This window comes from Calidris pugnax, unplaced genomic scaffold, assembly GCF_001431845.1.
Source record: "Calidris pugnax isolate Ruff unplaced genomic scaffold, ASM143184v1 scaffold38, whole genome shotgun sequence".
In the NCBI taxonomy this organism is placed as follows: domain Eukaryota; kingdom Metazoa; phylum Chordata; class Aves; order Charadriiformes; family Scolopacidae; genus Calidris; species Calidris pugnax.
In genome coordinates this window covers 20,682,010-20,694,663 of record NW_015090995.1, presented here as the reverse complement: position 1 = coordinate 20,694,663, position 12,654 = coordinate 20,682,010, and the positions used below count along the sequence as shown (strand labels likewise).

Sequence of the window (12,654 nt, the reverse complement as noted above, 5' to 3'; positions counted from 1 at the left end):
GGGGGGGGGCGGGGGGGGGGGGGGGGACACCGGCTCTCGGAGGGGGCGTGGCTCCTGCGCGCCCCTCAGCCGTCCTCACCAATCGGCGGCGGCGAGGGGAGGTTCCCCGAGGAGGTGCCCGCCAATGAGGCGCCGCGCTGCGCGGCGGAGGGCGGGGCGAGGAGGAGGCCGGGGAGGCGGCGGCGACGACGACATGGCGGCGAGCGGGGAGGCTGAGGGCCGGGAGCGGGGCAGCGGGTTCTGGGAGGAGGGAGGGGTGTCAGGGCCGGGCCGCAGAACGCAGGTTTATGTGACAGGGCCAAACGGTACGCCCAGCGGCGGGGAACCGCATCCCGAGCCGCCGGGAGAGCCGCCGCGCCTGCCCGCGGCCTGCCCGGTAGGATGCTCCGGTTTGGCGCCGCTGGGGTTTGCTGCCGTGTCTATGGCAACGCCCCGGTGGGGCCCGGGGTCACCCCGTCCCCTAAAGGCAGATGGACAGAGCGGCATCTCCGCGAGAACAGCAACACCGGGCAGTACCCCCCCCCGGTAACGGCGGCTCCTTCCCGGGGGCTGGAACGGGGGGCGGTGAGGGGAGTCCCGCCGCAGAACAAAGGGGACCGGGAGGGAAGGGAGGCCGGCACCCCGCAACGGGCCAAGAAACGTTCACAAAGGTACTCTCTGAGTGTGAAAAGGGAGCGGGGGAACGTAAATATGAGGTTCCACTCAAATATGAGGAGAAACTTCACGGTGAGGGTGCCAGAGCCCTGGCAGAGGCTGCCCAGGGAGGGTGTGGAGTCCCCTTCTTTGGAGATTTTCAAGACCCGCCTGGATGCTCCTGAGTAACATGCTCTGACAAGCTCTGGGCAATCCTGCTTCAGCAGGGGAGTTGGACTAGATGATCTCTATGGTCCCTTCCAACTCTAAAATTCAGTAAATCAGGAGCTGGTTGCACCGTCCAAGGCCCCGTTATATTCATAAACCACTACACAATTGCTGGAGTGCTGTGTGGATGAGTAATTACCCCTATTACCCTGTAATCTGTACTCGGTAGGTGCTGCGTATTTATCTGTCAAAGATTACTCTGGAGCCATAATTAAGAAAGAAAGGCTCTAAAAGAGCTAAAGAAAGAAACTAAGACTGAAGACTAACACTAAAGAAAGGCTCGTAGACCCACATTTTAATGCAATTGCCGTGCATTTGATAAGCAGAATCTGCTTTGATCCTCCTGAAGGCCCTTAAATGGGTATTTTTTTTTGCATCATGACTAATTTGGGGATCTCGGGGAAATTCTTTAAGCGTTATGGAAGTGACTAGCCTTCAGTCAGCAGCCTCGGTGTCGGTGAGAGACAGCTGAGCCGTTAGCAGTCAAAAGAGGAAGAGCCCTGGAATATTGCGTGGGTGATCACTGGCAGGAATTCAATGGAGCCAAACCAGCCGGGATCGGTTAAGAAGGTGCTGAAGAGTGAAGGGTTTAAATCTCCTGGTGTGGCATCAGCATTATGGGCTTCAGCATCACTGTGTCATTGTGAATAGATGAATTTTCCAGGCAGAGAGGCAAAATACACGTGTGGTGGGGGAGGGCTCCCGTTGTCACCTGCAAATATTGTGGCTGCCTGCTTCATTTAGCCTGAGCCCTGGGTGCTTTTGTGGGCTGCCAGATTAAAGCTCGCAGATGAACATCTGCCTTTCGGTCTGCCTGGGGCAGCTCTTGCCCTGATAAAGCTAATTGTTCCCTGGATCCACGGCGGGAAAATCAGACAAACCTGTGTAAAAGCTGCTGGCTGCTGCCCTGGGTGGTTTTCAGATGGAGAGGGTGGAGGTTGAACAAACTCTGGGGCTGATGTTGGGCCAAGCGGCTCCCAAACCGTGGCTCTGCAGCTGGCAGGAGCGGAGCCAAGCAGTGGCCAGGACCAGTTCTGGTCACTAAATGGTACTGAAAGTTAGAAATGATGGGTTGGAGTTTATGAAGGGGGTGGCTTGGCCCAGGGCCGGCGCAGAGACGCGGCTCTGCCATCCTCCTTCTGAGCCACATCACACAGCCCCTTGCTATTTTGAGCCAAACTGATCTCTGCCACATTAGACAGAGAAAAGGAGTTGCCCTGGCTTTGTGAGAAATGGGCCTGACAAATTGTCAAAGGGCTCAAAACACCATGTAGTCGTGCTGGAGTTCTCAGGGTTGAGGGGCCTTTTCATCTTTAAATCCTCACTGTGGCTGCAGGTGTTCCTACTGAGGAGCAAACCGAGCAGGCTCAGGCGCACATTCACACCTTCAGATGCATTAAAGTGTCTGACACAATGGGCTGGAAGCGATGTCTGAGACTTTTTCTACCAGCTAACCTCAAATCCCCCATTATCAGACCGTCTTGGGCAAATTGCTGCTTACTCAGGCAAAAGCTTGGAAATTGATTGCACATAGCTACATGCAGATTAACCTGGGGGGAGTGTGTGTCATTTATCACCTCCAATAGCTGCACAATCAGAACAGATGTCTGCAATGCTAAAGTCTAATTCATTTTATTTACACTGTATTTCACAGCCTTTCAACAGTTCTTTCCCCCCACCCCAGCACTGATCAGAGTCACTAATCTAGTGGCAGAAAGCTCCCAAACCCAACCTTCTTGTCATAATGAGTGGTAAGACATAGCTGTGCCCCCTTGGTTTCCTCTATAAAACAGAGATGATGGCATTTTCATATTTATTAAGGCAGTTAAGATGAGGACAGGAAGAGGTGGAAACATGCAGATGTTGTAATGAGACAAGACGAACGTATTTTCTTCCTGCCACAGCACAGACAGAGTCTGCGTTTCAGGAGCCTGAAAACCACTGCAAATCCCCCACTTCCATGAAGAGCTTCCACTTTGAAACTCTTTGTGGTTACCCACATCCGCTCTAGATGAGATAAATACTTATAAAGATATGACATCAGCAAACTTTAAGAGGCGGTGCGAATGCCTGGAGGAATGAGATGTAGATAAGGCTTTGATCTCTCTAACTTTCAGCATAGATTGAAGATGTGGTTGCTCACAAGCCTTCCAAGTTGTCCTTGGCATGGCCTGTTGGGACCGTGCAGAACATCTGGAATCACAGAATTCCATGGGGTTGGAAGGGACCTCTGGAGATCATCTAGTCCAACCCCCTGCCAGAGCAGGTCCACCCAGAGCAGGTCCCACAGGAACGTGTCCAGGTGGGGTTTGAATGTCTCCAGAGAAGGAGACTCCACCACCTCCCTGGGCAGCCTCTGCCAGGGCTCTGCCACCCTCACAGGAAAGAAATTCCTCCTCATGTTTAGGTGGAACTTCTTCTATTCAAGTTTGTGCCCGTTTCCTCTTGTCCTGTCCCTGGGCACCACTGAAAAAAGACCAGCCCCATCCTCTTGACACCCTCCCTGTAAGTATTTATAAACATTGATCAGATGCCCCATCAAATATCGATCAAGACTGATTTTGGAGCCCTTCTGAGCATGTCACAGATCAAGCAAAACTTGATTGGAAATAAAACTATATTGCTTTAAGAATAAGATTGTTTTGAGCTGGCCAGAAGGAAAAAAAAAAACATTGTGTGTGTCTGTGAAGGTCAGGCTGGAAAACCACCTGGAGGAGCGTGTGTAGAGAGATGTGGCTGAAAACAGTCGCATTCTGTGAGAATGGGAGTGCTCACCCTGTTTGGCAAAACAGCTCAGAAACTCGCTCTCTATATATAGCTCTGTGTATGTGAATAAAGTGTGTTTGTGCTTTTGCTGCTGCTGCTTCTGCTTATTGCGTACAAGTGTGTCCTGATCTTTTTGATACAAGCCAGGATGCCATTGGCTTTCTTGCCCCCCTGGGCACACGCCGGCTCATATTCAGTCGTTTGGCAACTAGAACCCCCAGGTCTCTTTCTTCCAGGCAGCTCCAGCCACACTTCCCCCAGCCTGTAGCGCTGCAGGGGGTTATTGTGGCCCAAAATAACCAAAATACTTAAGAGGTGGGTGTCAGGAGGATGGGGCCAGTCTTTTTTCAGTGGTGCCCAGGGATGGGACAAGAGGAAATGGGCACAAACTTGAATATAAGAAGTCCCACCTAAACACAAGGAGGAACTTCTTTCCTGTGAGGGTGGCAGAGCCCTGGCAGAGGCTGCCCAGGGAGGTGGTGGAGTCTCCTTCTCTGGAGACATTCAAACCCCACCTGGGCATGTTCCTGTGGGACCTGCTCTGGGTGGACCTGCTCTGGCAGGGGGTTGGACTGGATGATCTCCAGAGGTTCCTTCCAACCCCATGGGATTCTCTGATCAATCATCACTGCCATGGTCAGCCCCAGCACACTCAGAGCTGGGTGTCCATCCTTCCCGTCCTGCTCCTGTGCCTTATCCCAGCCCAGGGCAGCAGCATCCCTCCTGACTCCGCGTTTCCCCGGAGCACTGCCTGCCGGGGGGGAGCCCCACAGGCTCCTCTGGGCTGGAATCACTGGTATAAAATTGGTTATGAGCTGGGAAAGCAGGAGGGGAGTCCCTTCTCTCTCCTGTACCTCCCTAATTCCCCAGTGTCCTGCGGGCCGTGTCCCAGGTCAGCCTGTGGGGTAAGGACATCCAAGCACAGTGACAGAGCAGAGGCACTCCCTGGGGTGCCCTGGGGCTCAGTGCTCCCCACACACACCCCCTGCCAAAAGCAGAGACCCCCCCCCTCCCAAGCTTTCCCTGTTCCCAAGGTAAATCCTTGAGTTTGAATACAAAGCAGGTCTTTGTCAGCCTGGATTGCCGTTTGCTGGGAGAAATGAAATCCTCCTGACATGTCAGCACTGATTTTTTTTTTTTTTTTTTTTTTGCATCCTTTAGAGATTTTTCTTGCCTCAAGCAATTAAACACCAGAGCTTTCCTAATGTTCTTACTATGCTTCTTTACGAACATCCTCAGCCCTCCCACAGGCGTGAGGTAGGGAGATAACACAGTCCCTGGGATTTCAGCGCCCACACCATCCTTGGGCCACCTCCTTGATTACTCTTCAATTTCTTCTCACCTACTTTGCATATCAGTGCATGCTCTAGTCCTCATTGATACTGCTTTTCTTCTTCAAGACCTTTTCTTCAGTGCCCGCAGCCTCCCACGGGGAGTTAAAATAATCTCCAAATAACCGGATTCGAGGTCGATACTAAACTGGCACCATCCAGCCCATTTTGAAAGGAAAGCAAGCAAACTCTGCATTCCTAGGTAGGTCAAAAAGCAAATGCCACGCTGTCCGTGCTGAAGGGGGATTTATATGAAAGAGCTAGAAATAGCTCAAAATACCCCAGCATCTGATGCTTGGATAGAAAAGAAGCAAGCAGGAGCCCGTCTAGCCGCTTTGGTGAGCAATATCTGTCCTTAAAAGTCTTTATTGTCCAGACCACAATAAGACAGCAGATCCATTAATGAGGAGGTTCCTGGGTACCTTTTCCGTTGGGAGCATCTGATTAATTGTACAGCTCGCCACGCTTCATCGCACACCAGAAAATACATTTCTGAAGGCTGGGGGGAGGGCAGCCTCTGCCCTCAAAGATGTGATTTCAAGTACCACTCACTCCAGTTACACACACTGGAAATACGCCCTCGTGGTGCTGCAGAGACCGATACCCTGAACTGATCATTCCAGTGTGATTTCTAATGGGATTTTTCCTTTCATTCTATTTGAACGAGCTGTTTGCCATGCAGTAGCGTACTTGCCTTGCTTCTTTCTTGGCAAGACTAGAAATGCAGCCCTTTCAGTGAAGGCTTATTTTAATATGGAGAGACTCTGAGAAGCACCATGAATTGTAATTACTCCTCCAGCGCAATCAGGAGCCCAGTGGTGGTGTGTCTGGGTTTACTGGGGCTGGTTACAGATTGCACCAAAGCTACCAACCCCCCTGTCACCCTGCACACGGGCTGAGCCCAAGCTCCTGCCATTGCCCTTGTCTTTTATCAAATATGCCACGCATTTCCCAAGCCACGTCTCTGATCCACAAACGGCACAAGAAGTGGATAAGATAAGATAAGAAGTGACTGTTGTCACCTTGTCGGAGATAACTGTACACAGGGTGACCAGTTGTAGCGTGCTTTAATACACATGTCAAATCATCCTGCAGGTCTCCAGATCTAGAGGTGCATTTTTATCGGATGACGCTAAGGATGTTCTGCATAGTCCAGAGGTTTAGCTAATGGGGATTGGGAGAGGAGTTTCCCGTGTACCAGGCTGAGACCTCCCTTAATGCACATCCAGAGAAAAAAAAATCAGCAACTTTTCTCTAAATACCTCACAGTCCTGCAGGCTGCGAGGTGTGTAAGAAGCAAATCATGGAATTTGCCATTACTGGCTAACGAGAAGCGCTTGAGCTGTCAGCACCCCTGTTTTCTCTGAGCAGAACTCAGCGGTGTGTGTGCCACCACCACCCTGCAGAACTTCTGCATGGAAGCTGAAGTGCTTCAGCCGCTCCTCATAAGACTTATTCTCCAGACCCCTCACCAGCTTTGTCGCCCTTCTCTGGACCCGCTCCAGCACCTCGATGTCTTTTTTATGGTAGGGGGCCCAAAACTGGACACAGTACTCAAGGTGAGGCCTCACCAGTGCCGAGTACAGGGGGACAATCACCTCTCGGGCCCTACTCCCCACATTGTTCCTGACACAGGCCAGGATGCTGGTGGCCTTCTTGGCCACCTGGGCACACTGCTGGCTCCTGTTCAGCCGACAGTCGACCAACACCCCCAGGTCCTTTTCTGCCCGGCAGCTCCAGCCACTCTGCCCCCAGCCTGTAGCGCTGCAGGGGGTTGTTGTGACCCAAGTGCAGGACTTGGCACTTGGCCTTGTTGAAACTCATCCCGTTGGTCTCGGCCCATTGATCCAGCCTGTCGAGATCTCTCTGCAGAGCCTCTCTACCCTCCAGCAGATCACCATCCACGGAGCTCGTGTTCTGGCAATTGGGAGACGTTCAGACTCTCAGCGTAATCTGGCGCTTCCTCAAAAAGCCTGGAGAACAGTTTTGTTCTCTTCCATCTTCTCAAGAAGACGGTTTTCCTGAAGCAACATATGGCTAAAAGGCCATGTGCAGCATCTAGCGAAAAACCAGGAGCTCTTCGGTGGTGGTGCACCCATTTCAGAGGGAGCCAGCCAAGCTGTGCTACTCCCGGCGGGCCTCATTAAGAGCTGGCAATTATGCTCCTGCAGTTGTCACCAATTAAAAGGCCTAACCGCCCCCCCTTGTGGGCAAAAGACAAAACATCACAAAAGTGGTGGGATTTTTGGCCCACGGAGGTCAAAGTGTTTGTTCTGTGAGCAGTTCTGATGTAGGGGGTTGTGCTTCCATACCCCCAGACACAAACGCCTGCGTGTGGATGCTACACATTTCCATGAGACACATTCCTACAGCCCCTCGGGCTCACTTCCCAAGGGAAAAACCTTTCTTTGCAACTGCCTCGTGTAGTTTTGGGTCCATTTCACCCGAGGTAACCAGTCGTAATTTTTTTGTAATTCTGGATTAAATACCTGTGGTACCCAGTCGTAATTTTTTTGTAATTCTGGATTACATACCTGTGGTACGAGTGTCGCAGACAGAGTGATTAACTTCACTAGTTAGAGTGAAGCAGTGAAATATTTATTAAGGTGAAACAGTGAGTTAACAAAACCAGTCGTAAATGCGATGGTGTTTTACGAGATTCCATGTCAGGGCACACTCTATTATTTACTGCCCAGAGGACAGGGTCAGACAAGCTGTCAGGGAGACCCTCCCGTTGAGTCACGAGGTTCAGAAAGGACCCCCTGGCTTTCTAAACTCCTTCTCAGAGAGGAGTCTGGGTGCGGCTGGATCCAATCCTAGTCCCAGACTTGGTCAACAGTTTATGTCTAAAGGATTATATATGCACAACCAATCCTTTACATTACTTAGATAAAATTTCAAAGTTTAGCAGGCTATTAGTCACTTACCAAGAATCTGTTGCGGCAAGGAATCTCTCAACCTCGAGGAGTAGAACCTTCAGTGAACATCCTCACCAAAGGGGAGATCCTGGCGTGCAGCCTGCTGCCATACAGGAGAGCTCAAAGAGGCTCTTGGGCTGTCCACTATTTATACAGTAAGATAATTGACCTATAGTCATATTTTCATGGCAACAAAATTTCTAGGTCCCCCCTCCAGACAGTATTTTGACTCTGCTGCCAGCCATCCCCCAGAGACCGGGTGCAAGTTATCACAGTTGCTGTTGTGATGGCCGTGGTGGCCAAGGCCAAGGCCGGGCAGGAGCTGAGGGAGGGGGGGGGCAAACCAGGGAGAGCACACCACCACAACGAGGTACCCCTGGCAACACCAAAGCGGTCTGCCTTAATTTTGAGGTACTTATTTTTGTGTCATGGCATAAGTTTTATTACAACAACAAATCATCACGAGTTATTTAACATGCAGAAGATGCACTAAATCCACGAAGGGACTGAGAAACCGCTTGAGAGAACACAAGTGTTCCACTGCTGGCATGTGTTCCCTTCTCCCACTGACTGCTATTTTTATTTGTTTCTGGCTAAAGACGCGTAGGGTTTCTCGGGGTTTGATTATGTGACAAGCAGAGCACCTGAGAAGTTGAAAGGCTCGGTTCCCCCAAAACAACACTTGCTTTTGGTGAAAAAGTTCATTCTGCGTGTTCCCTTGGGGGCAGGAATACCTGGCACCTTCTGCAGAGGTTTTTTCTCAGGTCTTAGCTTGATGGCTACTTGCTGCAGTATTTAGTCAACCGCTTCTAGGGGAAAGCACCACAAAAATCCTTTTTTTTTTCCTTTGTTCCTTTATTTATTTATTTTAATAATCCCACTTTAACCTTTCAAAAGTCACATTGCTGCCGTTCCTTTCCTAGGATGCAGGGTCTGGCAGCCACCTGCAGCCCTCTCTGGTTGTGCTGCAGGGGAGGTTCTGGCTCTTAAGGCCCTTTCACCAGCTCCAGCATGTGTCACCTCCACTGGTAAGGTGAGAAATGACTCAAAACTGAGTTAATGGCCGTGCTTAGGCACACAAAGCAAATGGGACACTGGCCAAGATGTTAAGAGGTCACAGGCTGGCGGCTGAGAGATAAGGGAGGCCTCGTATCAGCTCCAGCTTCCCAGATGCAGAAATACAGCTCGGGAAGGTTTTATCCCCACCTTCAAAGCTGTGTGCTTAAGGAAAACAGGTCATTCAACCTCTCACCTGGAGAAGTGGCATTTGCTGCAAAAGCGATGTCGTAGTTCAATAAAAAAACCCGTCATTTGAAAACACCCGCAATTAGGTAGTTTCGAAGTTTAGGTATTTAGAAGTTAGGTGGAAGTTTAGGTATTTCGAAGCTGGTCTCCGTATTTCTAACTCTGCCTTTGTCTTGTTTTGTCTCGAGTGTTTCTTCCACTAAATGAGATCCAATGGGAACTGTTGGAAATCTCTCAGTGGTTGCTTTCAGGTTGTTTGAAGGTGGATGGATGGATGGATGGATGGATGGATGGATGGATGAAGATGTGTGTCTTTTGCAGAAAATTTTGTGTGTGGTTTTGCAGAAACCCCCAAAACGTTTCATTACACAATCCTCCCGGTGGGACCACCCCCAGCTCCTTCCCAGTGGGGGAACCTGGGCCATTTTGGCACCCACTGGCCTGTGCCCAAAGGAGCCCCCAGACCCTCTGGGGGGGTCCCAGCTCCCAAGGTCCTTCCCCAGCTCCCCCGCTGGGTGCTAGAGAAGGCCACTGCTATAGACCAGCTCTCCCCGTCCATCGCTAGAGGTTTGGCTCACGTGGTGCCCCCAGCCCTTCCCCAACAGCCACATCTTCCCTGGCCACTTAAGTTTAGGTATTTAGAAGTTAGGTGGAAGTTTAAGTATTTCGAAGCTGGTCTCTGTATTTCTAACTCTGCCTTTGTCTTGTTTTGTCTCAAATGTTTCTTCCACTAAATGAGACCCAACGGAAACTGTTGGAAATCTCTCAGTGGTTGCTTTCAGGTTGTTTGAAGGTGGATGGATGGATGGGTGGATGGATGGATGGATGGATGGATGGATGGATGGATGGATGGATGGATGGATGGATGAAGATGTACGTGTGATTTTGCAGAAACCCCCAAAACGTTTCATTACACAATCCTCCCGGTGGGACCACCCCCAGCTCCTTCCCAGTGGGGGAACCTGGGCCATTTTGGCACCCACTGGCCTGTGCCCAAAGGAGCCCCCAGACCCTCTGGGGGGGTCCCAGCTCCCAAGGTCCTTCCCCAGCTCCCCCGCTGGGTGCTAGAGAAGGCCACTGCTATAGACCAGCTCTCCCCGTCCATCGCTAGAGGTTTGGCTCACGTGGTGCCCCCAGCCCTTCCCCAACAGCCACATCTTCCCTGGCCACTTCTGCTGGATTCCTGGGAAACACTAATGATTCCCTTTGAGGGAAAGCTCTTGGACTGGGGGACATCAGAGCCAGGGCTCCCCGAAGGGCAGCAGCACCCCCAGGACACCTTGTGCATCACAGAAAATTACAAACGGGACTTCATGACCTCAGTTCCTAAAATTTCACATTAAAATGCTTCAGCGTTTGTCCCACAGTGTCGTTGCTAAAGGCAGCTAAGGTTATTTGTTGCTCTCCCCACTGGTCTGTTCTTTTCTTCCCTGAAAGAACAGTTCCCTAAACCAACACTTTCCGGAGCACTTGATCTCGTTAAGAGCTGTGCACATACCAGGAGGCAATCTTTGCCCTCAGTTATTTGCACATAGAAATTTCTCTCCCATTTGATGTGCGAGCCAGGGGAAAAAAAGAAGCTGCCTTGAGAACACGAGGAACTGTCTAGAAAACACTGAACATGCAGACTTTGTTCTGAGATTTATGTGGCTTTTGTTATGTGTATGGTGTGGAAGATTATTTCAGAGCATTTATGATATAGAAACTTTGGAAAAAGCCATGCTATTCACCTCATGCACGGTAGCCCTTTGGAAGAGGAGTGATTGTTCTCCCAATTCTTCTCTTCCATTTTGTTTGGTTACGGTTGTTGTTGTTTGGGTGCTTTTGCTCACATTTCTTATTTGAACTGCAGAATTCTGATTGCAAGGTTGGAAGATCCCCTGAAGAATCTGAGTTCTGCAAGTGAGCAGGATGGTGCTAGAGATCAATCCCAAATGGATGCTTCCTCCCCGAGAAGCTCACAAATCCACACCACAGGCTTCATAGAATCACAGAATCCCATGGGGTTGGAAGAGACCTCTGGAGACCATCCAGTCCAAGCCCCTGCCAGAGCAGGTCCACCCAGAGCAGGTCCCACATGAACGTGTCCAGGTGGGGTTTGAATGTCTCCAGAGAAGGAGACTCCACCACCTCCCTGGGCAGCCTCTGCCAGGGCTCTGCCACCCTCACAGCAAAGAAGTTCCTCCTCATCTTTAGGTGGAACTTCTTATATTCCAGTTTGTGCCCATTTCCTCTTGCCCTATATTTGGGCACCACTGGAAAAAAGACCAGCCCCATCCTCCTGACACCAACCCTTTAAGTATTTATAAGCATTGATGAGATCCCCCCTCAGCCTTCTCTTCTCCAGACTAAAAAGACCCAAATCCCTCAGCCTCTCCTTGTAAGGGAGCTGCTCCAGGCCCCTCATCATCTTTGTAGCCTCTGGTCCCAGTGCTCCAGATGGGGCCTCCCCAGGGCAGAGCAGAGGGGCAGGATGACCTCCCTCCACCTGCTGGTCACGCTCTTCCTGATGCCCCCCAGGATGCCATTGGCCTTCTTGGCCACAAGGGCCCATTGCTGGCTCATGGGCTTCCTGTTGTCCACCAGGACTCCCAGGTCTTTCTCCTCAGAGCTGCTCTCCAGCAGGTCACCCCCAACCTGTCCTGGTGCAGGGGGAGAAGCCCAGATTGCCTCCGTTTGCAAAGTTACCTGGTTTTTCCAGTCTTCAAATTAGTCAAAGTCATCACTGAGAAAAGACCAGCCCCGTCCTTCTGACACCCTCCCTTTAAGTTTTTGTAAGAATTGATTAGATCCCCCCTAAGTCTTCTCTTCTCAAGGCTAAAAAGACCCAAGTCCCTCAGCCTCTCCTCATAGGAGAGATGCTCCAGGCCCCTCATCATCTTTGTAGCCTCTGCTGTCCCCTCTCCAGCAGTTCCCTGTCCTTCTGGAACTGGGGAGCCCAGAACTGGTCCCAGTGCTCCAGATGGGGCCTCCCCAGGGCAGAGCAGAGGGGCAGGATGACCTCCCTCCACCTGCTGGTCACACTCTTCCTGATGCCCCCCAGGATGCCCTTGGCCTTCTTGGCCACAAGGGCCCATTGCTGGTTCATGGGCTTCCTGTTGTCCACCAGGACTCCCAGGTCTTTCTCCTCAGAGCTGCTCTCCAGCAGGTCACCCCCAACCTGTCCTGGTGCAGGGGGAGAAGCCCAGAGTGTCTCCGTTCGCAAAGTTACCTGGTTTTTCCGGTCTTCAAATTAGTCAAAGTCGTACCTTCTTTTACATCGCTCCAAAATGACTGATGGGTTTTAAGCTGTATCTGCCATGGCCATAAATCCCAGAGGAGAAGGGTTCGTGGGGAGAAGAGGAAGAGCGTTAGCCCAGGCGCTGTGGAATGGCTCTTAGGGGGGCACTTGAGGGGCAGCACTGATGGAAAGGATCCCCCGGACGAGTGGGGAAGCTGGGGGGAGAGAGGGGGGAATTCCCGGGTATGGAGGGGCAGGGAGACCTGGGGCAGAGCTTGGCAGAGGGAGAGTGCCCAGGGGTGAGGAGGGGCTG

At 51.4% G+C, this 12,654-nt stretch overlaps 1 protein-coding gene across 1 annotated transcript in view; it reads right to left on the bottom strand.

The window, feature by feature from the left end:
- The window catches only part of LRCH2 (leucine-rich repeats and calponin homology (CH) domain containing 2), a 60,087-nt gene extending 59,892 nt beyond the window's left edge, over positions 1-195 (bottom strand). Inside the window, exon 1 of the mRNA XM_014954939.1 lies at positions 80-195. Within this exon, the coding sequence (XP_014810425.1) occupies positions 80-195 (116 nt within the window). The remainder of the gene's footprint in view (positions 1-79) is intronic.
- Positions 196-12,654: the final 12,459 nt, after the last annotated feature.